Below are 25188 nucleotides of genomic sequence, written 5' to 3'. Positions count from 1 at the left end.
ACAAGCTGTTTAAAGTCAGTTTAATATAAAATAAGTTCAATTGACTCATGAGGTTGAATTGATGCAGCTTAAAAAAAAAATAAGGCAACCAGGATTTTTTACAATGTACAAACTGATCAGAATGCATGGGTTGATGTTAAAAGTATTTATAATAATTCACTCATTCATTCATTCAATCATTTTCCTTCGGCTTAGTCCTTTATTTATCAGTGGTCGCCACAGAGGAATGAATCACCAACTATTCCCACATATGTTTTACACAACGGATGCCCTGCAGTTTCCAGTACTGGGAAACGCCCATAATTATACTGCATGTTTAGACTTTGGGGGAAACAAATGCAAACACATGGAGAACATGCAAACTCCACACAGAAATGCCTCCTGGCCCAGCCGAGACACAAACCAGCAGCCTTGCTGGAAACCAACCAACTGACGGACGGACCGACCGACCAAATAAAATAAAGAAAGAAAATAAAAATAAATAAATACATAAATAAATAAAAACCAAACAAACAAATAAATAAATAAATCTGTTAAATTCTCAGATCTGTATGTTACACCTTGTCATCAATCAAACAATCAAACATATAAATAAATAAAATCTATTAAAAAGTAATAATAATAGTAATGATAATAATAATAATAAACTAAATAAAATAAGCAAATAAGCAAATAAACAAATAAATAAATAAACAAATTATGTTAAATTGTCAGATATGTACATTAAGCCTTGCCATCCTTATGTATTCAAGTAGAAGTGGATCTGTGCTGTGCAGTTAATATTAATCATGCAGCAATTAAAAAATAAATAATAATAAAAAACATCAAATTTAAGTTGTTCCTGTTACATGCTGTTTACTTAAAATAATTACTTTAAAAAAAGTTTAGTTTAAATTAATTGTGCACATTTATTAATTAATATTTTGTAATTTAAATAATGTAGCGTGTTTATTAGCATATCACTTTGATTTTTGGGCACTGAAACTGATATCATGAAATTTCTCCACTGTTCCTGCTGCAAATCAATCAATCAATCAATCAATCAATCAATCAATCAATCAATCAATCAATCAATCAATCAATCAATCAATCAATCAATCAATCAATCAATCAGTAAATAAGTAAAAGAAGATATAGAAAGAAAATAAATAAATAAATGAATGAATGAATGAATGAATTAATGAATGAATGAATGAATAAATAAATAAATGTCTGTTAAATTCCCTTACAGAAATTTCACATGAGTTTCACATGTGAAATTCACATGTGATCACATGTGCATGTGAAATTGCACATGTGAAATTTTACATGTGAAACACACAAACCACATGTGAAATGCACATGGGATCACATGTGATCACATGGGAAAATGTGTGTATTTGGAACGCTTTTGTGTGAATTCACATGTGATCACATGGGAAAACGTGTGTATTTGGAACGACTTCGTGTGAATATTCATGTGAACCACATGTGATCACATGGGAAAACGTGTGTATTTGGAACGCTTTCGTGTGAATTCACATGTGATCACATGGGAAAACGTGTGTATTTGGAACGCTTTTGTGTGAATTCACATGTGATCACATGGGAAAACGTGTGTATTTGGAACGACTTCGTGTGAATATTCATGTGAACCACATGTGATCACATGGGAAAACGTGTGTATTTGGAACGCTTTCGTGTGAATTCACATGTGATCACATGGGAAAACGTGTGTATTTGGAACGCTTTTGTGTGAATTCACATGTGATCACATGGGAAAACGTGTGTATTTGGAACGACTTCGTGTGAATATTCATGTGAACCACATGTGATCACATGGGAAAACGTGTGTATTTGGAACGCTTTCGTGTGAATTCACATGTGATCACACGGTAAAACGTGTGTATTTGGAACGCTTTTGTGTGAATTCACATGTGATCACATGGGAAAACGTGTGTATTTGGAACGACTTCGTGTGAATATTCATGTGAACCACATGTGATCACATGGGAAAACGTGTGTATTTGGAACGATTTCGTGTGAATTTTCATGTGAATCACATGGGAAAACGTGTGTATTTGGAACGCGTTTGTGTGAATTCACATGTGATCACATGGGAAAACGTGTGTATTTGGAACGCTTTCGTGTGAATTTACATGTGATCACATGGGAAAACGTGTGTATTTGGAACGCTTTCTTGTGAATTCACATGTGATCACATGGGAAAACGTGTGTATTTGGAACGATATCGTGTGAATTTTCATGTGAACCACATGTGATCACATGGGAAAACGTGTGTATTTGGAACGATTTCGTGTGACTTTTCATGTGAACCACATGTGATTACATGGGAAAACGTGTGTATTTGGAACGCTTTCGTGTGAATTCACATGTGATCACATGGGAAAACGTGTGTATTTGGAACGCTTTTGTGTGAATTCACATGTGATCACATGGGAAAACGTGTGTATTTGGAACGCTTTTGTGTGAATTCACATGTGATCACATGGGAAAACGTGTGTATTTGGAACGCTTTTGTGTGAATTCACATGTGATCACATGGGAAAACGTGTGTATTTGGAACGCTTTCGTGTGAATTCACATGTGATCACATGGGAAAACGTGTGTATTTGGAACGCTTTCGTGTGAATTCACATGTGATCACATGGGAAAACGTGTGTATTTGGAACGCGTTTGTGTGAATTCACATGTGATCACATGGGAAAACGTGTGTATTTGGAACGCTTTCGTGTGAATTTACATGTGATCACATGGGAAAACGTGTGTATTTGGAACGATATCGTGTGAATTTTCATGTGAACCACATGTGATCACATGGGAAAACGTGTGTATTTGGAACGATTTCGTGTGACTTTTCATGTGAACCACATGTGATCACATGGGAAAACGTGTGTATTTGGAACGCTTTCGTGTGAATTCACATGTGATCACATGGGAAAACGTGTGTATTTGGAACGCTTTCGTGTGAATTCACATGTGATCACATGGGAAAACGTGTGTATTTGGAACGCTTTTGTGTGAATTCACATGTGATCACATGGGAAAACGTGTGTATTTGGAACGCTTTTGTGTGAATTCACATGTGATCACATGGGAAAACGTGTGTATTTGGAACGCTTTTGTGTGAATTCACATGTGATCACATGGGAAAACGTGTGTATTTGGAACGATTTTGTGTGAATTTTCATGTGAACCACATGTGATCACACGGGAAAACGTGTGTATTTGGAACGCTTTTGTGTGAATTCACATGTGATCACATGGGAAAACGTGTGTATTTGGAACGATTTCGTGTGAATTTTCATGTTAACCACATGTGATCACATGGGAAAACCTGTGAATTTTAACGTTTTTGTGTGAATTCACATGTGAACTACATGTGCATTCACAAGTGATCACATGGGAAAATGTTTGTATTTAGAATTTTGATGGTGAGCATTGAAACATGCGTTCCCATGTAAAAATCTCTTGTGGCTTTTCTCTTGTGTACTTCACACCATAAAATTTGTGCATTAGTGTGAACAAAAGTTATTCTTAAACTTAAATATAAATACAAACAATTTATTGTCAATTATACAAAATCACAACAATTATTTACTGAAATATCTTGAGGGGAAAACTGTCACTAATATAATGTGAATACAAAAGGGGCCACATGGTAGCTCCGTGGTCATCACTGTTGCCTCAAAGCAAGAAGGTCACTGGTTCGAGTCTCAGGTGTGCCAGGTGTGGAGTTTGCATGTTCACCCCATGTTTGCGTGGGTTTCCTTCGGGTGCTCTGGTCAATTCTGCATATGAGAGCATCTGGTGAAAAAAGCATGTACCACAGTAATTGCTAGTTCATTCTGCTGTGATGACCCGTGATGAAAAGGGAAAGAAAAGCCAAAGGAAAGTGAGTTTTGCTTTTGACGAGTTTGTCCTTTTGGTTCATGTTAATGACTTGATCTTGTAATCTGTAAGAAAAAAATACAAAACTTATTTTTAATAAAAGAAACTACCAAATGCTCAAATGCATACACGTGAATGCAAAATGAATTCATAGTATTTAGATCACATTTTTTCACATTAGCAGAAATAGGTAGTAATGAAGTACAAACTTTGTTACTTTACTTAAGTAGATATGTCTAGTGTCAGTATTATACTCCACTGTTAACGTTTTCTGAAATATTTTTCTTTTACTTCTTACATTTGAATACAAATCTACTCCTTACATTTTTAAATCAGGCTCGTTACTTTCGCTTTAATGTGCTTTGTGGAGCAGACGTAGCTTTAGTATAATGCAAAAAATATGTAGTCAAATACATTTAGTTTTTTTATTTTATCAAAAGACAAAAACTGAAATATGTTATGAAAAAAAATTAGGTTTTAAATTTAAGACATTTATTAGTTATAAATATATAGGCCTACAGAATTATATTCAAGAGTATACAAACAAGTATGACAGCTGCTGTTCTTAACAGCTATAGTGTTTTGTGTTCAGCTGATGATACACAGGGCTCGAAATTAACCTTTTTTTCTTGGTAGCACCGGTGCTCCTAACTTCAAAAATTTGGATGCACCAGACAAAATTTAGTCGCACCCACCGACAAATATGAGCACCGTTACTAAACGTTTTATGTTAACAGATTCCAATATATATTACCACTCTAATCACAACTAACAAATAAACAAAAATCTGCATGCGCTCACTGGCCCTGCATGCACTGCTTGACGTGAATGAGATGAACTGAATTAACTATAATAACTGTGCTGTTCTTATGGGTGGTGTCTGATACTGCACAGATGCTATTGACATATAACTTATTATTTGCATACGTCACCCTAATATATAACGGTCTTTTCATGAACTGCAATATTAGTTTCATCTCAGTGAATGCATGCTCTTTAGCGATGGTGACTGCGGTATCAGTCGCACGATTAACAGCATTGTGATGATTAAATAAAGGATTAAATAACGGTTGAACATTCATTCATTTTTTTCCGGCTTAGTCCCTTTTTTAATTCGGAGTCGCCAACTTATCCAGCATCTGTTTTACGCAGCAGATGCCCTTCCAGCTGCAACCCATCTCTGGAAAACATTCATACACACCCAATCACACGTATACACTACGGACAATTTAGCCTGCCCAATTCACCTATACTGCATATCTTTGGACTGTGGGGGAAAACGGAGCACCCGAAGGAAACCCACACGAATACAGGGAGAACAAGTAAACTTCACGTTAGAACATCTCGTGCTTAAAATGTGTAGATTAAGTGGCAAACACTGTTACTTAAAAACTCCATCCCACCAGTTTTACAGTGAATGCTATAATCATTTTCATAGCGGACTTTGACCACTAGATGTCTTTTATCCACTCTTCGAAAAGTGTAAATGCTGGATTGACATTCTCCACATAATGACTAATCAGATGTGCCATGATTTGTAACTGTAGATGGTTTCTAAAACTAAATCTATCAGTGTTGTTTTCATTCTCTCTTATCCAGACCTTTGCATTTTTGCAGCTGTAGCTCCCTGTCATTGGAACTTAGTGATTGACAGCTGATATTAACCAATCCATTCGCATTCTGTTCTAGCGCAATTGGCAAATAAAAAAAGCTTGAAGACGGGCTTTGCTTAGTGCAGCAAGTTGACGTGTTAACTGTTATAAACTATTCTTTAGTGCTGCGTTTGGTGTTTTTAGGTGTAAAGATGCTTGCGTGAATGCCTCCTAATTCCGCGCATGTGGTGAACATTTTTCTGTGAAAACAACAATTTTATGCACTCGCATAAATGCTGCCAAATACATTTTGAGGTCGCAAAGATAAAACTTTGGGCGCATATGCGACCAAAACAGTTGTAATGTCAAGCCCTGTAGGATGATGTTGCTTGGCTACTTTGCAGCTAAAAATTGGCAACAACTTTTTTTACAAAAAAAAAATTTGAAATGTAAGTAATTTTGTATAAATGTATGCATTTTGTGAGGTGTAGTTACCACCATGAAACTAAAACAGATATTAGTAATGAATACTTTTTACTTAAGTACATATTTCAGGCTGTACTTATTTACTTTTACTTGAGTAGAAAAGTCTAGTCCGTAGTTCAACTTTTACCAGAGTATCTGTACTTCTACTTGAGTAAAGGATGCATGTACATTTGCCATCTCTACGCATTAGAGATAGCAAACGCTATAAAAGTTACCTGTTAAGACATTAACTTTGTGCACTGGAAGCCTCTGGAATAGCCTCTGTATTGGGTGTATTTTCTCTTTTCAGACACTGATTGACTGCCCGTTTTCACTCCCTCTCCCAAAGTGATGTAAACGATTACCTATCAGGAAACATCAGATGTTAAAAACAGAAAAAACTGTATACAGGGTGATTCAAAAGGAATCCCACAAATTTGAAAATCGAAAACTCTGCAAAGAAGAAAAGGGGAGCTAAGCTCTTTCTGTCGTCGATTTAAGGAAGCTCTGAAGTTTCATTTGGTTACTCATTAGGTCGCTAGGAGAGCTGTTGTCATCATGTTTCTTTGATTAAATACAGATTTTCAAAGTTGTGTTATTCTTTTTGAATCACCCTGCAGTCACAGACTGTTAACTGCTATAAAACAAAGTACCTATAAGGAATCTGTAGACTAAGAAGGTACAACTAGTGGCTAGTAAAAGATTTTGCTTTAATATATATATATATATATATATATATATATATATTTTTTTTTTCTTTAATAAGAAATACCTTCTAGGCAATCAAAATACAAACTTAGACTATGGTACAAAAAAAAGGCAAAACTGTATAATTGAGACAACTGTCGACTTCCTTGAATTGTAGCATTGTCCTTTGAAGATGGTTAAGTCTCCAATGTGTCAGGCTTCTTCTTTAAATTAACCATCATCTTTATATTTCCCAAGCTGTACTTTTTAAACCCCTGCACATCATTGATTTCTGTACAAAAAGCAAAGAGAAACAATCAACCACTGTGACAGATTTTTTTAACACCAATATTAGTCTATAATATCTAATCTTAAAACTTCATTAATACAAGTAGAGAGAGAGAGAGAGAGAGAGAGAAAGAAAGAAAGAGAGTCAGACAAAACTAAAAATGATATCATATCTATGTTCATTAACATCTTACACATATTAATCTTGTATGCTATAATCTTCATAAAAAGTAAGATTAAGTTAACATGCAATAATGAAGATTGAATTAAAGTTTTGTATCACAGGGATAAATGAAGTTTTACAATAAATTAGAAATTAACTTTACATTGTGAAACGTATTATAAATCAATTTTAAAAATTGGTTTTAGTGTATTTTAAAGAAAGTACATGCAGCCACACGTCTTTCAATATTGTTTAAATAATCTTACCATCTAAAACTTTTAAATGCTAGTGTATCTCAATAAAAAGATAAGTTAAACAAAATATAAACCAATGTTTCTGGAAAGGATGGACAAGCCTTTAAAATAATGACAGATCTACAGAACTGTTATTAAGTACTTTTGAAATGAAATACATAAAATAAACAAGTAGCTTCTGCTTACCTTAATATCTATTATTGTATCTATTCCATTATTTACATTTAGGACATTTCAATTTAAAACCAAGCACAATAGTCATTTAGATCAGGTTTATAAAACCCTATTCAATTAAATTTTAGTTAATGTGTTAAAAGAGAATTCTGGATTAATACAAATTAATACATCACTAATACAGTTGCATCAATTACAACATTTGCAGTGTTTTAAGCAAGTGAATGAGCTCGGATATCTTTTGGCGCGCGTTTGACTGGTATCACTGGCTTGGTCAAATATTCTGAACATATTCTCTTTTTTTGTTGTTGTACTTGCAGAACCAACTGTTAAGGTTACGTTAAGTTTCTCTACACATCCTAAATTATAAAGTTGTGAGGACAGTATATGAATATGCACTTACCGCTGAATTATACCGCTGAAGATGATAAGGTCAAAATGGTCCAGCTTCTCCAAAAAACGTAGCCCTCTCTTTTGTCCTTTGACCGTGACTTTTTATTTTAACTGTGGTACGTTAGTGTTCATATGTGAATGGCATTTACAGTTAATATATCAACAAACACGTATTTTATCTTCATTTCGCGACCGAAATAAGGAGACAAAACGGACAAAAGATTGCTAAACGACCGTTAAGAAACTGCGTTTGTTTGTGAATCCTTGTTGTCAGGACAACGCGCGCGTTGCCGCGAATGCTCTTCTGTGATGAACGCGCGCGCAAGTTCACCCCAGTTGCGTAAGAGTGCCTCGTGGTCGCATAATTCAAAAGCAAAATCGCAAAATGTGTGAGTACGCATTTAAAGCGAGCGCCTTCTGTCTTCTTCGTGCTCGAGAAAGAGTAGTATAAGTTACTGTAGCTTGTAACTGCTTCATTTAAAAGGGTTAAAAAAAAGACTCGACTCTAGGAATCGAATCCTGTCTTGGAGTCGACTCCGGCACTACGTCCATTGAGAGTCGAGGAATCGACTCTTTTGAAGTCGACTCTCAATTCCCTACAGACTGATTCAGAAATCCATTTATTTTTTGCCATTGTACTCATGTACACAATATTAAATCTCATTACATTTTTACTTTTTATAAATCATGTTTTTTGAACCCAAGAAACAACATAAAACTTTATATTTAAAAATTACTAAAACAGAATTATCATTGCAAATAAACTCTTCAAATTCTATTTAAGTTACTTGTTTCCAAAACATCCCTGAATAAAAGTACAAAAAAATGTAGCAAGTACAGCACAGCATTGCCACAGCATTGGAAAATTGGATATTAGATTATATATCAGCACAATGCACAAGTGTAGTAAAGTTGTACATGAATATACTGCAAATTGTACTGTTGTTGATGTAATTTTATTAGAATTTTATAGTTCATTATTTTGCAGTTGCACATAATTTTACCTCATTTATCCTCCTTTATAATGCTGTTATACTGCAGTTTTGCACTTATTCACGGTATAGTGTTGGTCATCATGAAATATGGTTTTCAGATGATGATGTTTTTCACATGTGGGTTCATGTGATCATTATGCTGTCCACATGTGGATAGCATAATTTTACATGTTGTCCACATTTGGTCACATTGACTTCAGATGTGGTCAAAGGTGATCACATGTGGCCCTATGAACTTCACATGTTGTCCACATGTGGCCACATGAATTTTACATGTTGTCCACGTGGTCACATAAACTTCACATGTTGTCACATGAACACATGTAATCGTGAGCTTCACATGTGGTCACATTAACTTCACATGTGGTAACATGAACTTCAAATATGGCCACACGAACTTCACATGTGGCCACATGAATTTCACATGTTGTCCACGTGGTCACATAAACTTCACATGTGGTCACATGAACACATGTGGTCGTGAGCTTCACATGTGGTCACATAAACTTCACATGTGGTCACATGAACACATGTAATCGTGAGCTTCACATGTGGTCACATTAACTTCACATGTGGTAACATGAACTTCAAATATGGCCACACGAACTTCACATGTGGTCACATAAACTTCACATGTGGCCATGTGTGATCACATAAACTTTACATGTGGCCATGTGTGATCACATAAACTTCACATGTGGCCACATGAACTTCACATGTTGTCCACATGTGGTCACATAAACTTCACATGTGGTCATGTGTGATCACATGTTGTCACATGTGATCACATGTGGTCACATGTGATCACATGTGAAATTCATGTGACTTTTCTGTAAGGGTTGTCAGATCTGTACGTTAAGCCTTGCCATGCTAATGAATTCTAGTAGAACTACTAGATTCTAGTAGAATCACTGGCAGTACCTTTCCTACACTTTAAGAACTGTACTCCTCCAGAGTGAGTAAAAGGGCTCGCAAAATCACTCTGGACGCCTCGCACCCAGCACACTACCTGTTCAAACTGTTACTGTCTTGTCGGTGCTTCAGAGCACCAAGCACAAAAACAGCCAGGCACAGGAAACGTTTCTTTCGTCAGGCAATCTACCTTATAAACAGTTAAATATCCCAATGTGCAATAAATATCCCAACTGTGCAATAAATATGTACAATTCTTTCTCATACCCACTTGTACAGAGCACCTTATATCAGTATACAATGCAATACTTTCAACATTCGCATTTGTTTGCAGCACCGTGTATAACCTGTATATTTATAACAAATCTGTACATACACTTCAACGTCTAGATTTCTTGACTAACTGCATCTCTTTTTTTTATGTTTATCATCTTTTTTCATATTTATTTTGTGTTGTCACTTGTCACTGGAAGCTTTTGTAGCCAAAGCAAAATCCTTATGAGTGTGAAGCACACTTGGCAATAAAACTGATTCTAATTCTGATAGAAGTGCCTCTGTCTGTTAATTAATATTAATCATGCAGCAATTAAAAAAAAATAAATAAATAAAAAATAAAACATCAAATTTAGGTGTTCTTATTACAGACTGTTTACTTAAAATAATTACTTTCAGAAAAAAAAGTTTAAAGTTTAGTTTAAATTAAACGTGCGCATTTATTAATTAATATTTAGCAATTTAAATAATGAAGTGTGTTTATTAGCATATCACTTTGGCTTTTGGGCACTGAAACTGAGATCATGAAATTTCTCCACTATTACATTTTTGCATTGATGCATCCTACTGGGAACATTTCTCATGTCGGTTATGCGTTTCAAAAAAACTGCCACAGCTGATTTGACTAAATTAGCTCAGAATTGGCTTTCACATCTCATTAGCAAGAGATGATTTCTGGTCCATTGCTGGTGTGCAATGCATGTTAAAACCTCAGCTCCGAAATACAGGAAAATTGATTGATTGAATCACTAGAAACAACTGAACAGTTTTTCTCAGTGTGGACCGAATGACCCTGGCTGTGCTAAAAAGCCCATAAAATAGAAAAATGAGAAAAGCTCATAGTGTTTCTATGAAGTGGAAGGATTGAGGAGGGGCCACATTGGCTAATATGTGATGCAAGCTAGTTGAAATCGAATGATACCCAACTGGCTTGTTCTGTATGGCCACCTCCACTTGTAATACCTGTCTGGATTCTGACAGTTTAAGCAATGGTGAAAGCTGCTTTCATGAGGAGCAGCCAGCAGTGGATTCATAGGCCATTTAAGCCTATTAATATGATTTATGGTTCAGGTGGCGAAATGTTAAGATTCGCTCTCGCAGGATGGAGCGAATGAATGACCTGCTAGTTGGGATAGAGGTGAAGTGTGTGCATTAACACATTAAGAAATAATTCTTGTAACAGGCAACACAAATGTAAGTGCTTGTTACTGGGGAGTAACTTTGACAAATAAGACTTGAATATAACAAGAGTGTATTTCCAGTACATTCAACTCACACACGCACCCATACATCAAGATCAATTTTGCTTACCCAATTCACCTATAGCGCATGCTTTTGGACTGTGGGGGAAATTAGAGCACCCGAAGGAAACCCACGCAAACACGAGAAGAAAATGCAAACTCCACACAGCATTGCTAACTCGTCCAGCTGAGACAGACCTTCTTGCTGTGAGTCCACAGTGCCACTGAGCCACTATGCCGCACCTCTTTTGTACAGTATACAATATTTTTTTGGGGGCTTTTTTATTTTTTATTTAAAATTTTTTTTTGGCAAATTTGCATTAGTATAATTTATAAAAAATATATAAAAAATAAAATAGGAAACTTGCAATTGGAACTTGCAATACACTTGATAACCAATCAAGCAAAACTGATTTGCATAATGCTTTTCTGATTCAACAGTGTTTCAAAGCACCTAGCATAATATTTGCATGCATTAAACAAGAGATGCATTTACCAGTTTAAAGCTTGATACAATAATACAATCAGTTAATAAGCCTAATTACCCTAACCTGCCTAGTTAACCTAATTAACCTAGTTAAGCCTTTATATGTCACTTTAAGCTGTATTGAAGAAAAAATCTTGAAAAAGTATTTAGTAAAATAGTATGAACTGTCATCATGGCAAAGATAAAATATTTAAAAACTTTGTGAGTTTTCCAGGAGACAGAACAAAAGGGGAGATGGGTCTGAAATATGGGAGACTCCCAGGATAAACGGGAGTGTTGGCAGGTATGCTGTAGATGGATGGCATTTCATGTCACGTTCAGCCTTATAATCTTAAAGCGTGAGCAAAATCAGCCGTTAGCTGTCACTTTAGACATTAGAGAGTCGTTCAAACACTAGCTCTAAAGTGACATTGGTAAATTAGTAAAGGCTTCTGCTGTTTTGACATCAGCTGCAAATGTGAATGAATGGCGGAAGATAGTAGTCCTAGTAAAAAAAGGTTTTTAGACTCTCCATGTTTGATTTTCTTATTTATATACACGATTGTGCCATCGAATTGTTGTATAAATGCAATATCACACTAGTAGCAGTGCGATATGGCTGTATCAGCAATGGTGGGACGCTAAGGCATTGCACGCCTTCCACCATTGCTGATATACAGCCATATTTCACTGCTACTTGTGTAATATTGCTTATATATATATATATATATATATATATATATATATATATATATATATATATATATATATATATATATATATATATATATATATATATATATATATATACTACATAATACATTGCGTGGTGATGTTTAACATACTTTTAAAACTTTTTATTATTTTTAAGTCTCTATTGATCTTATTACCATCCAGGGAGATGCCTGTTTGAGTTGTACTGTTGTGTATTGTCTGCATTTGCAGGAGATGCTGTCATTGATCTAATATGCTGTTTATGTGAGCATTAGTGTTAGCCACTTCTGACATCTTGTTTAAAATAATGAATGAAGGAAGGAATGAGTGAATAATCGATAGATTAAAAAAAAGGTTATTTAGAAGATCCACACCTGCATTTAAATGTTAGTTGTGACACTTTATAGTGTATGTGTTCATTTACTAATTCACAATCACTGTAATTGTGTAGATTATTTTTATTTATTCATGCATTCAAATTTCTTATGGTAAATGTTCAGCTAAATAACAACACATGATTAAGCACACAAATCTTTTCTTATTGTAATAAAGTGTTAAAAGAAATGCCATTAATACAATCTGTCTATCCTATGTCTGCAAAGCATTTTTTGTGTAAATATGAAAAAACAAAATAGGTAATTTTGTTCTATTGTTGGGGTCATTTTAGAAAAAAGTGATCAAATTTCAAGACAAAAAAACAAACAAACAGCTTTCTCTGATGTTATAATGCTTATATTTAACCCTAAGGTCAACAGAAGGGGTTTAATGAGTGGCCATTTGCACGAGGTTGGTCATTTGCACAAAACACAACCAAACCATTTTTATCAACAGCAAGTGCTCATCCTCATCCTCATCCTCATCACACACATCAAATAGTCTACAGTATTTGCAGCTTTCTACAGATCCAAATAAACACATATACACCTTTTAAACAAATTTAGATTTATGTGCTGTACACACTTTGTATACATTGCCACTCAAAGAAATAGCTGTTTACATCACAAACAGTTTAAGATGTAATGCATTCAAATATACATATGCTTAGTGAACAAAAAGCATTGTTTTAAAACCTGGTATTATCATACATTAGCGTACTGTGATTAGTGTTTAGTATGCATATAGTGTACACAGCCTCAAGATTCACAATGAAAAAATACATTCCCATTATTATCCCAAAGCATTCATGGTCTTCCACCAGTATAGAATTCAGAGCTGGATTATAAACCAGACCAATGGGACCAGTGCCTTGAGGCCTCAGACTATCAGAGACCTCCAAAAATCTCACAACCAGAGACTTACAAAAGGAAACTGGGCCCTTAGAGCATACAATGTTAGTTGACCACTAAAGACCCTCCAGGCCCCTCAGCATGAAGCACAAGATAAGGCCTTCGGCTACCATTTTAGTCAAGCAATGCTAGGCTATCCAAACACACATTTCATCGTTTTTAGCCTTGTCTCTTAACGTATGATAATGTGTTTGCCAATGGGAGTCTCTGAAGATGAGATGCCCAGAAGCCTCACAAGACCACCTCACACCTCAGCATTTATTACTGACATAGAGTACTTGCTAGTTTGTAATAAGTAATTTATAATTATAAGTATTGATAAATAATACAAATGTGGAATGGTAAACGACCTATATGTATAAATAAACTCATATTTATAAATAAATAAACACGCTTTTTGCTGTATGAGCAGTAGACACTTTCATAAACACCTGCTGCAGGGAAGCTATAATACACGTTTAAAGTATGTATGTACGTTTTTCACTCTTCTAAAGCATAAAAATATCATAACATGTTTGCAGATATTTAACACACATGTGACGCATGTGAGAATTCTAGTTTCTCTGAAAAACAATGCTGAAGTCAGATATTCTGTTTTGGAAATGTGGATTACGAGCTGGAACGCTGTCTTTGTTTTGGTTCTTTGAACTCGCCCACTGTCACTTTAGCCAATTATATTTCAGAACCCCAGGCTGCTTTGTTGGAAAACTGTGTGTTTCATTCAAAAGAATAAGAACAAATGTGATACTTTTGGAGCTTTTAGTGTTTTGTCTCTTTTTGTTTGGCTGAGCACCAAGTTGAGATTGATGTGTATGTTTTTGTTAAATTATTGTCGTAGAATTACAACAATTTGTTAAATTATTTTGTTAGAATTATTGTTGTCCTCACATGTAGAAGAATGACAATCCAGCTTGATAACTCGTTCCATTTTTCACTGAATAAAATGATGTTTTGAGAAAGCAATCGACTAGCATTCAAACATTCATCAACATGCTGCAGTTGTACGCTTTAGCGTTAATCATTTCCGCACCAAAGGAGGCTTCCTTCTTCTGGAGTTTCCACCGTCTGGCGATTCATTTGCATCTTGCATGCACTGCTAGGGTTAAGCATATAAGATGAAAGGAATTATTACCGCGCATTTGAATAGCATGTTGCAGTCTCTTCAGCCACCCCCAGATTGATCGATTGCTTTGTTTATCGTTCATAAGCCCATCTGTAATAAATCTATTTCCCCCCTCTCCTCCTCGTTCCATTTATTTAGGCATAATTATGCATTAATTGACGCATGGCTGGTTCTGATTGTGTCAAACGATCCATGCGTTTAGTTGGAGATGTACAGCGCACAGCCCAGATGCTCACAATGGGGAACGTGCTCATTAGCCGCCCGCTCCACAAAAGCCTCGATGACTTTCTTTTGTGTGTCTCTAGATGAGGGGAAAGGCTTACTCTACAGGGACTGAGTTATCCTGATGGAAAAAAAGGTGAGCGGTGGTTATAATGTTCATCTAGACAAATGGTAATGTGCCACCCCATTGTCTGCTCACATTGAGTTCTCCTGCCACGGCCTACTATTAATCTATATGTGAGCACTGCACAATGTATAGATAATAGTTAACGCTTTTTAACCTGGTGGTTCTGACTGTGATTTCGTACAGTCCTAAAATTGGCTACTTATTTCAGGAGCACTCGCTGTTAAAATTCTGCCTCTCTCATTCTGCTGTGAAAATAGCAATTCCCTGGTCGCAATATCGCACAGTTCACTGTTCTTGGAAGTCTATTTTGTATTCTAAATAAGAAATAAAGGTGCATATTCTAGATATTGAAAGGTTAGTTTGGACCAAAATGAAGCTTTGTGTCATTCTAAACTTATTCAATTGCATTCTTGAAAGTATATACAGTTGAATTCAGAATTATTAGCCCCCCTGAATTATTCGCCCCCTTGTTTATTTTTTTCCCCAATTTCTGTTTAACAGAGAGAAGATTTCTAAAATGAGAACACAATTCTAAACATAAAAGTTTTAATAACTCAATTCTAATAACTGATTTATATCTTTGCCATGATGACAGTAAATAATATTTGACTAGATATTTTTCAAGACACTTCTGTACAGCTTAAAGTGACATTTAATGGTTTAACTAGGCAAGTTTGGGTAATAAGACAAGTTTTTGTATAATAATAGTTTGTTCTGTAGACTATTGGGGAATACATAGCTTAAAGGGGCTAATAATTTTGATCCTAAAATGGTTCTTAAAAATTAATAACTGCTTTTATTCTAGTCGAAATAAAACAAATAAGAGTTTCTCTTAAAGAAAAAAATATTATCAAACATACTGTGAAAATTTCCTTGCGCTGTTAAACACAATTTGGGAAATATTTAAAAAAGAAACAAAATTCAAAGGGGGGCTAATAATTCTGACTTCAACTGTATCGTGAAAAAAACTGTAAACTGTAAAAAAAACTGTGTATTTCTTGCTCCATAATTAAAAGTTATTACTGTCATTTTACAGATTATATATAATCCTGTATTTGTGTGTGTATTTATATATATATATATATATATATATATATATATATATATATATATATATATATATATATATATATATATATATATATATATATATACACACACACACATTTTATTTTACTTTTACTGTAATAGTTTTTCTATTTTTAATTTGAATTCATTATTAATGTTTCTTATTGCTTTTGCATCGGAAGACTTGCATTAAAACACTTAACATCAATCTACATCAATTTTCAGCTGTTATTATTATTAATACACATGCTCTCTCTCTCTTTGATGAGAAACAAATTGTAATAGTTATTTAAAATGTTGAAAGTAAAGATTCATTGTGATATATGAAGTCAATTACCATAAATAACACAGGCATAAAGTTGCATTTATGATAAATATAATTGTAATTCTGATTTATTAGGTCTTTGAATTGTACAGTTGCAGATTTGACTCATATAGGTTACAATACTTAGATTGCAATTGTGAAAATGAAAGTCAGAATTAGAAGCAATATTTTGTGAGCATGTGAAAACATGTATGTGAGAAATTAATTAATTCTTTTTTTTTTTTTTTTTTTTTTTTGGCTTAGTCCCTTTAGTTATCTGTGGTCGCCACAGTGGAATAAACTGCCAAATTATTTAGCAAATCTTTTACACAGTGGATGCCCTTCCAGCTGCAACCTATCACTGGGAAACAACCATACACTTTCATTCACACACATACTCTACAGACTATTTAGACTACCCAATTCACCTATACCGCATGTCTTTGGACTTGTGGGGGAAACCAGAGCACCCAGAGCAAAGTCACACCAAACATTAGAACATGCAAACTCCACACAGAAATGCCAGATGACCCAGCCGAGGCTCTAATCGGTGGCCTTTTTGCTGTAAGGTAAGAGCGCTACCCTATCCACCACCGTGGTGGCCCAGATATTAATTCACAATTCAATATATGGAGTCACAATTATGTAAACAAAGTTGGAAGTGTGAGGAATAATTACCTTATTGCTGGCATATAGACATTAAAAATAAATACTATATGTGCATTTGTGAAATAAAGAGACACATTTTAAAAAGCAAAGATGCAAATGTAAAAAGTTGCTAATTCAACAAGTCACAACTGTTGACATTTGAATTGATAATATACAGAGTAAAGTTTTCATAACAAAATGGTAGATCATGTCCTGAGAAAAAGTAATAACTAGTAACAAAATAACAAAAGAAAAATAGATATATAGCAACATGGTATATATTAAAGATATAAAATATGTTAGAGAATCTTACAATGAGTTTAAAAGTAACAATTACAAGTCTAAACAAGGTTAAAATTATCATTTCAAAGAAAATCTAATATATGTCTACGAATAGCCCAAAACTCGACTGGTCATCAAATGTGCTGACTAGACATACAGTACTTCCCACGTGTTGTTATTCATTTCTGTTTATTTGGGCTATTCATATACAACCCCAAATCATAAAAAGTTGGGATAGTATGGAAAAAGGAAATGCAAACAAAAATAAGTGATTTATAAATTTACTTTGACTTGTATTTCATTGCAGACAATACAACAGCACATTATTTAATATGTTCCTCTTGATTATTTTTCTTAATAAACACGTATTCCAGTTTTGGTTCTTTCAACACATTTCAAAAAAAGTTGGAACAGTAAATCATTTACCACTTGTTGCCATTCCTTGTCACAACACTTAAAAGAAATTTAGAGACTGAAGAAATCAAGTGATTCAGGTGTAGTTTTATCCCATTCTTCCTGCAAACAAATCCTAAGGCAGGCAACATGGGGTTTGCATGTTGCTTTTCAAAATGTGCCACACATTCTCTGTTGGAAACAGGTCAGGACTGCAGACAGGCCAGTCAAGTACCTGTATCCTCTTTCTCCACAGCCAGGACTTTGTAATTTGTGCAGAATGTGGTTTTGCATCATCTTGAGATTTGCATGGGTGTCCCTGAAAAGAAAGCAGCATTTTGTGCTCCAACATCTCTATGTACTTTTCAGCATTAACGGTGCTATAACAGAAATGCAAGTTACCTTTGGCAAGCACAATGACACAACCCCAAACCCTGACCAACCCTGGATTTTGGACTTGTTGCTGATAACAGTCTTCTTCTTTAGTGAGGAGCACATAGCATCAATTTCTCCCCAAAAATACCTGAAATAATGATTCTTCTGACCACAGTACATGTTTCCACTGTGTGATGGTTCATCCCAGATGGACTCACACATCCACTTTTACCAATCGGTTAAGTTTTTTTCTCCGCCTCACATTCACCCTGATGGACTCACACATTCACTTTCGCCAATCGGTGAAGTTTTTTCCTTGCTGCTGTCGCCCCTGGCTTGCATGGTTGAGGACTTGTGGAGCTGCGCACCGATGAATTTGCTCTTTAGTGTTTGAACTCTCAGCAGTGAATATTAAACCACACTGAACTGAACTAAACTGAACTTCAACACTGAAAACTGGACTGACACTGTTTCAGTTTACCCTAATCATCTACGTGGAGCTGCTTTGACATAATGTACATTGTAAAAGCGCTATAGAAATAAAGATTAATTGAATTGAATCCCAGATGCCTTCAAGCCTAGAAAAGTAAATGGTGCTCCTGGACACTGTTAACATAGGGCTTCCTTTTGGCACATTGCAGTTTTAAATGGCAATTGTGGATGTAATTATGTATTTTGGCATTTGACAAAGGTTTTCCAAAGTAGTCCTCAGTCCATGTGGTGATATCACTTCTAGATGAAGGACGATTCTTGATGCAGGGCCACCTGAGGGATCGGATATCACGGTAGTTCATCTTAGGCTTGCACCCGTCCTTTACGCACTGAAAATGCTCCAGATTCCAGATTTCCTAAATCTTCAAATTTTGTTATGCACTGTTGAAGGTCAAATATCTATTCAGTTCAATTCACCTTTATTTCTATAATTGTGTTAAAGCAGCTACACATAGAATATCTAAATATTTAAATGTCTTCCTATCTTTTTTCTAAATCTCTAAATGTCTTTCAATCTTTTTTTTTCTAAATGTCTAAATGTCTTCCTATCTTTTTACGTAAACATTTAAATAAATTTCTCACAAATTTGTTGCCAAACTGGCGATCCTCAGCCCATCTTTGTTCCTATGGGCCAGATCTTTCTTGGATTCTGCTTTTGTACAAAATCATAATGACAATCACCTGTTAAGATCACCTGTTTAAAATCATAACATTAATTAACCAATTTACTATCCCTAAACTGCTGCTGTACCAACTTTTTAGTTGCAATGTGTTGCTGGTCTGAATGACAGGAATGAATGTATATTTTCAAATGAAATGAAGTTGACCAGACAAAACAGGAGATATTTTGTGTTCATATTGTCTGCAATGGAATAATGTATAAGTCAAAGAAAATTTGGAAATCACTGCTTTCTTTTTTTATTTGCGTTTTCCATACTGTCTTAACTTTTTTAATTTAAGGGGGTATTAGATTTTTACTGACATTACAAATGTAGCCTTGTTTTAAACAAGCCATCTATTTGTAGACGTCTATTAGGTCTATTAATAGATGTCTATTAGATGTCTGTTAGACTTTTTTTTAAACACAACAAATACTTGCCGGGGAGATTTTAATCAATTCAGCTTTATTTGTATAGCGCTTTTACAATGTAGATTGTGTCAAAGCAGCTTCACATAAATGGTCATAGTAACTGGAACAGTGTGGTTCAGGTTTTAGTGTTTAAGTTCAGTTCAGTTCAGTTTAGCTCTGTTCAGTGTGATTTAATCATTACTGAGAGTTCAAACACTGAAGAGCAATTTCAACGATGCGTAGCTCTACCAATCCTGAACCATGCGAGGCAGTGGCGACAGCGGAGAGGGAAAAAAAACTTCACCTGATGGGAGTAAAGAAAAAAAACCTTGAGAGAACCAGACTCAGTTGGGCACGACCATTTTAATTTCTCCGCTGGCCAAAAGTCTTGTGCAGAACTTCATTCGCCGTGGTTTATGCTGGAAGATGGCCTCAATGAAGACTCGTCTGTCCCTGGAGCGTCGCTGGAATCAGACTCATGTTCTCCACTCCCCACGACCATCAGCGCAGCAGCAGCTCAGGATATGGCCTGGTCCCGGATATGGAATCCTTGGGATCATCACGTCGCTGGTCTTGGATCCAATCAGTGACTCCGCCTAATCTGAGGACCTCGGGATGAGTATCCCCAGGTGAAAATAGAGAATAAAGAGAATAATTAGCGTAGCTGCTGTTCATAGTGTATATAAGCAAGATGTAGAAGCCAGTGTGGAACCTGCTAGGTGATGCACTGAGTGTATGCTTTACTAAACAGATAGGTCTTTAATCTAGTTTTGAACTGGGAGAGTGTGTCTGAGCCTCGGACATTACCAGGAAGGCTATTCCAGAGTGTAGGAGCCATGAAAGAGAAGGCTCGACCTCCTTTACTTGATTTTGCTATTCTAGGTACTACCAGAAGCCCTGAATTTTGAGATCTTAAGGAGCGAGTTGGTTCGTAGCGAGACAGAAGGTTGGTTAGATAAACAGGAGCTAGATTATTTAGAGCTTTATAGGTGAGAAGTAATATTTTAAATTCAATACGAAATTTAACAGGCAGCCAGTGTAAGGAGGATAAAATTGGGGTTATATGATCATATTTTCTAGACCTGGTCAGAACTCTGGCTGCTGCATTTTGCACTAATTGAAGTTTGTTAATAGAGGATGCTGGGCAGCCAGCAAATAGAGCATTACAGTAATCCAGTCTCGAAGTCATAAAAGCATGGACTAGCTTTTCTGCATCTGAAATGGATAGCATATTTCGTAATTTAGCGATATTTCTCAGATGAAAGAAGGCAGTTTTTGTGACATGGGATATATGGTTTTTAAAAGTTAGATTGCTGTCTAATATGACACCCAGATCTTTTATAGTAGAGCTAAAGCTAACTTTGTATCCCTCTAATTGTAAATTGAGTTGCGAGATCTGCTGTGTGCAAGATTTAGGCCCAATAAGTAATAATTCTGTTTTGTCTGAGTTTAAGAGAAGAAAATTGTTGGTCATCCAGTCTTTGATGTCTTTGATACACTCAGTTAGTTTAGAAAGTTCAGACGTCTCGTCAGGTTTAGTGGAAATATATAATTGAGTATCATCTGCATAGCAGTGAAAGCTGATCCCATGTCTTCTAATAATGTCTCCCATAGGTAGCATGTAAATTGTAAACAGTAAAGGGCCTAAAACTGATCCTTGAGGCACCCCATACTTTACTGGGCAGATTTGTGAAGGCTGTCCATTAAGATTCACAAACTGGTAGCGGTTAGTTAAGTATGACTTAAACCATTGTAGAGCCTGTCCCTGGACACCTGTAGACTTTAAGCGATTTATGAGGATATTGTGGTCAATGGTATCAAATGCCGCACTAAGATCGAGTAAAACTAATAGCGAGACGCACCCTCGGTCAGCAGCTAAGAGTAAATCGTTGGTTATTTTCACTAAGGCGGTTTCTGTACTGTGGTGAGCCCTGAAACCTGACTGAAACACTTCAAAAATATTGTTCGTCTGCAGAAAAGAGCATAATTGAGTGGAAACAACTTTTTCTAGTATTTTAGACATAAATGGAAGATTTGAAATAGGCCTATAGTTAGCTAAGTTGTTGGTGTCTAGTTGCGGTTTCTTAATAATAGGCTTAATAACAGCTAGCTTGTAAGAGTTTGGAACATGGCCTATAGATAAAGAAGAGTTGATAATGTTAAGAAGAGGTTCTCCTATAGCAGGTAGCAGCTCTTTCAGTAATTTTGTTGGAATTGAGTCCAGCATACACGTAGCTGGTTTAGAGCTATTTATAATTTTCACTAACTCTTCATGTTCTATGATTTTGAAGCAGTGTAGGTTATTATTATGATTTAATGAAATATTTACAGGATTTGGAGTATAAGCCGGTGCAGAAAGTTTGGCATCTCCTATTTTCTGTCTAAAGCCTTCTATTTTATTACTGAAAAAATTCATGAAGTCATCACTACTAATTTGCGGTGGAGTAGTTTGTTCCAAGGATGACCGATTATTTGCTAATTTAGAGATGGTGTTAAATAAAAATCTAGGATTGTTATGATTACTTTCTATCAGTTTGCGCAGGTGCTCGGTCCTGGCAGATTTTAGAGCCCTCCTATAGCTGGACATACTGTCTTTGTACGCAATTCTAAAGACCTCTAAATTAGTTTTTTTCCATTTACGTTCCAGGGCGCGGGTTGCTGTTTTGAGCGCACGAGTATGACTATTATACCATGGTATAGTTTTAATCTCTCTAGCCTTTTTTAATTTGATGGGTGCCACAGTATTTAGTGTGCTAGTAAAGATGGCATCCATACTGCTGGTTACTACATCAAGATCATTTGAGTTTGCGGGTGCATTACGAAATAGAGAGAGATCAGGTAAGTTATTTATAAATTCATCTTTAGTTGACGGAACAATAGTTCTACTAGGGCGGAGTATTGGAGCGGGTTTGCTGATTTCAGGTAAACATAGCTTATATAGTAAGAGGTAGTGATCTGTAATATCATCACTTTGTGGTATAATGTCTACGTCAATAACCTCGATTCCATAAGACAGAATTAGATCTAATGTATGCTTTAAGCGATGGGTTGGACCCACAACGTTTTGCTTTATCCCAAGTGAGTGTATTAAATCCATAAACGCGAGCCCTAATGTATCATTAGCGTCATCTATGTGGATGTTAAAGTCACCTACAATTAGTATTTTATCAGTTTTGACTAGTAAGTCAGAAATAAAATCAGAAAATTCTTTTAGAAATTTGACATAGGGTCCTGGGGGTCTATATATGGTGATTAAAGCGAGAGATAACATAGGTTTTTGTATAGTATCTGGAAGCTGAACATTAAGCGATAATACTTCAAAGGAGCTAAACATAAGTCCGTTTCTCTGTTTAATATTAAGGAAATCACTAAAGATTGATGCAACTCCACCACCACGACCAGTTTGACGAGCCTCATGTTTATATAAGAATCCTGGAGGAGTTGCTTCATTTAAGCTAATATAGTCATTTTGTTTCAGCCAGGTTTCAGTGAGACAGAGTGCATTAAGATTGTTTTCTGTTATTATTTCATTAATGATAAGTGCTTTAGGTGCAAGTGACCTGATGTTTAGGAGACCAAGTTTTACGAAATTTGTATTTTCACTTTCTACTGGTTTTTCTGGTTTGATTCTTACTAGATTTTTCCTGGAGCACACAGTACGTTTATTTCTTAATCTAATAATACGAGGAACAGACACAGTCTCAATAGGATTCGCCAGATATGCGTTACTGATGTTTAAGTGGGGTGAACAAGAGTCTAGGTGGCTATTGTGTGAATTTTGTGAATTTTTACCTGCTAGTCAGATGGTGCGAAGTAGTCTGGAGATGTTGTCCGACAGGAGTTCAGCTCCGGCTCGACTGGGGTGCAGGCCGTCAGGACGGAAGAGCCTAGGACGCTCCCAGAAAAGATTCCAGTTATTAGCAAAGAGCAATTTCTGTTCTTTACACCATGTTATTAGCCATTCATTCAAAGCTAAAAGTCTACTGAACCTTTCATTTCCTCGGCGGTAGGTAGGAAGCGGCCCAGAAACGATGATCTGCGTGGCGGGCGAGGTGCGTCGAACCGTCTCGATCAGGCTCCTGAAGTCCTTCTTCAGGATCTCCGACTGCCGGAGCCCGGTGTCGTTTGTCCCCACGTGGAGGACAACGGCACCAGGGCTCTCGGCAGCGCCCAGGATGGTTGGAATCTGTGTAGAAATATTTTTCACACGGGCACCAGGAAAGCAGAAAGTACGTACTTTATTACCTTTTGAGGAGGCGGCACGGACGTGACGAACGATCGAGTCACCGATGATGGCCACATCGGGACCCGACTCGCGGAGAGGGGAGAAGCGGTTCTCCGTGGAGATCTCGAACACAGGCGGAGACGTTCTGCCCCGGGATCTGGGAAGCACCTTGCGCGGCTGCACCCAGGCGCCGTGGTAGCCGGGTGTCGGCGTGAACGACGCCTGGCTGAGCCGCGCCCCGGGTGCGCTGGGCCTGGACAGAGAAGGACGCGGGGTTGAGGTAGAGGGAATGATGTGGTTGTAATTTCCACGTACCTTAGGTGATGAGACGGCCTTAGCATTAGGTACGGCTAGAAGCCGTTCCCGTAGCCGCGACCGTCTTACCACCAGCGCACGGATCTGGGACTCCACTTCTTCCAGCTCCAGCTCCAACGCCTCCATCGATGCTTCTCCTGCACACAAGGACAGAGACGGAAGCGACATTTTACGGGGTAAAGAGCAAAGCCAGTAAGTCAAAAGTGTATGGTTAAAGAGGTCGGTAGCTTTAGCTGACCAGCGGCGCTAGCAGGCTAAAGCTACAAACAACAGGCGGATGCTCGAGGGACAGACCGTTTTTAAAGCAGCTTTGTTTGTATAAATGTATTAAGGGTTTGGTCACCCTAAGTAGGAGAGACAAATACTTAGCGAATGAGGAAGAATTTAATGATTAAGATTTAAATTGCAAGTAAATAGCAAGTCCAAACTTCAAGCACACAGTGTGTGACCGAACGGAGACAGTGACGCCAGTGACGTCACTCGAGCATGCGCCAACGTGAATGAACTGTATGAACACTTGGCCCCCACAATCAAATTTGATAATCACAATCAAATTCACATTATGTGATTGCAATAAAAAGATTAACAATTGTAGTATAAAGTCACACAGTTGATTGTTACGTTGATTATATGTGGAAACAAAGTTATGACACTGAATCACACTGTGAGGTCTAAGTTCAGAATTCTTTGAAATAATGTACGCAATTACCTTCCATATCAGACACAGTGCCGTTTTGTTAACAAACTGCCC

General features: G+C 36.4%; 1 protein-coding gene and 1 long non-coding RNA gene across 5 annotated transcripts; both read right to left on the bottom strand.

The window, feature by feature from the left end:
• Positions 1-3548: 3548 nt before the first annotated feature.
• On the bottom strand, positions 3549-8184 carry LOC103909239 (uncharacterized). Its single transcript, XR_659031.5, has 3 exons — positions 7918-8184; positions 6185-6927; positions 3549-3956 (listed from the first exon to the last, which is right to left on the bottom strand). It is a non-coding gene; the product is annotated as an uncharacterized lncRNA (long non-coding RNA).
• Positions 8185-19935: 11751 nt separating this feature from the next.
• LOC137488525 (uncharacterized) lies at positions 19936-24919 on the bottom strand. 4 transcript variants are annotated; one of them, XM_073931786.1, is made up of 3 exons: positions 24732-24919; positions 23887-24574; positions 19936-23784 (listed from the first exon to the last, which is right to left on the bottom strand). In XM_073931786.1, exons 2-3 carry the CDS (start codon positions 24561-24563, stop codon positions 23697-23699), a joined length of 765 nt encoding a protein of 254 aa, XP_073787887.1. In that variant the 5' UTR covers positions 24564-24574; positions 24732-24919; the 3' UTR covers positions 19936-23696. The 4 variants fall into 4 exon arrangements, with proteins under 4 accessions (XP_073787887.1, XP_073787886.1, XP_073787885.1 ...); XM_073931785.1 differs by having other exon boundaries at positions 19936-24574; positions 24676-24919; XM_073931784.1 differs by having other exon boundaries at positions 19936-24574.
• Positions 24920-25188: the final 269 nt, after the last annotated feature.

Source organism: Danio rerio, chromosome 19 (genome assembly GCF_049306965.1).
Source record: "Danio rerio strain Tuebingen ecotype United States chromosome 19, GRCz12tu, whole genome shotgun sequence".
Taxonomy (NCBI): Eukaryota; Metazoa; Chordata; class Actinopteri; order Cypriniformes; family Danionidae; genus Danio; species Danio rerio.
Note: the sequence above shows the minus strand (reverse complement) of the source record. Positions and strands in the feature narration are given on the sequence as shown.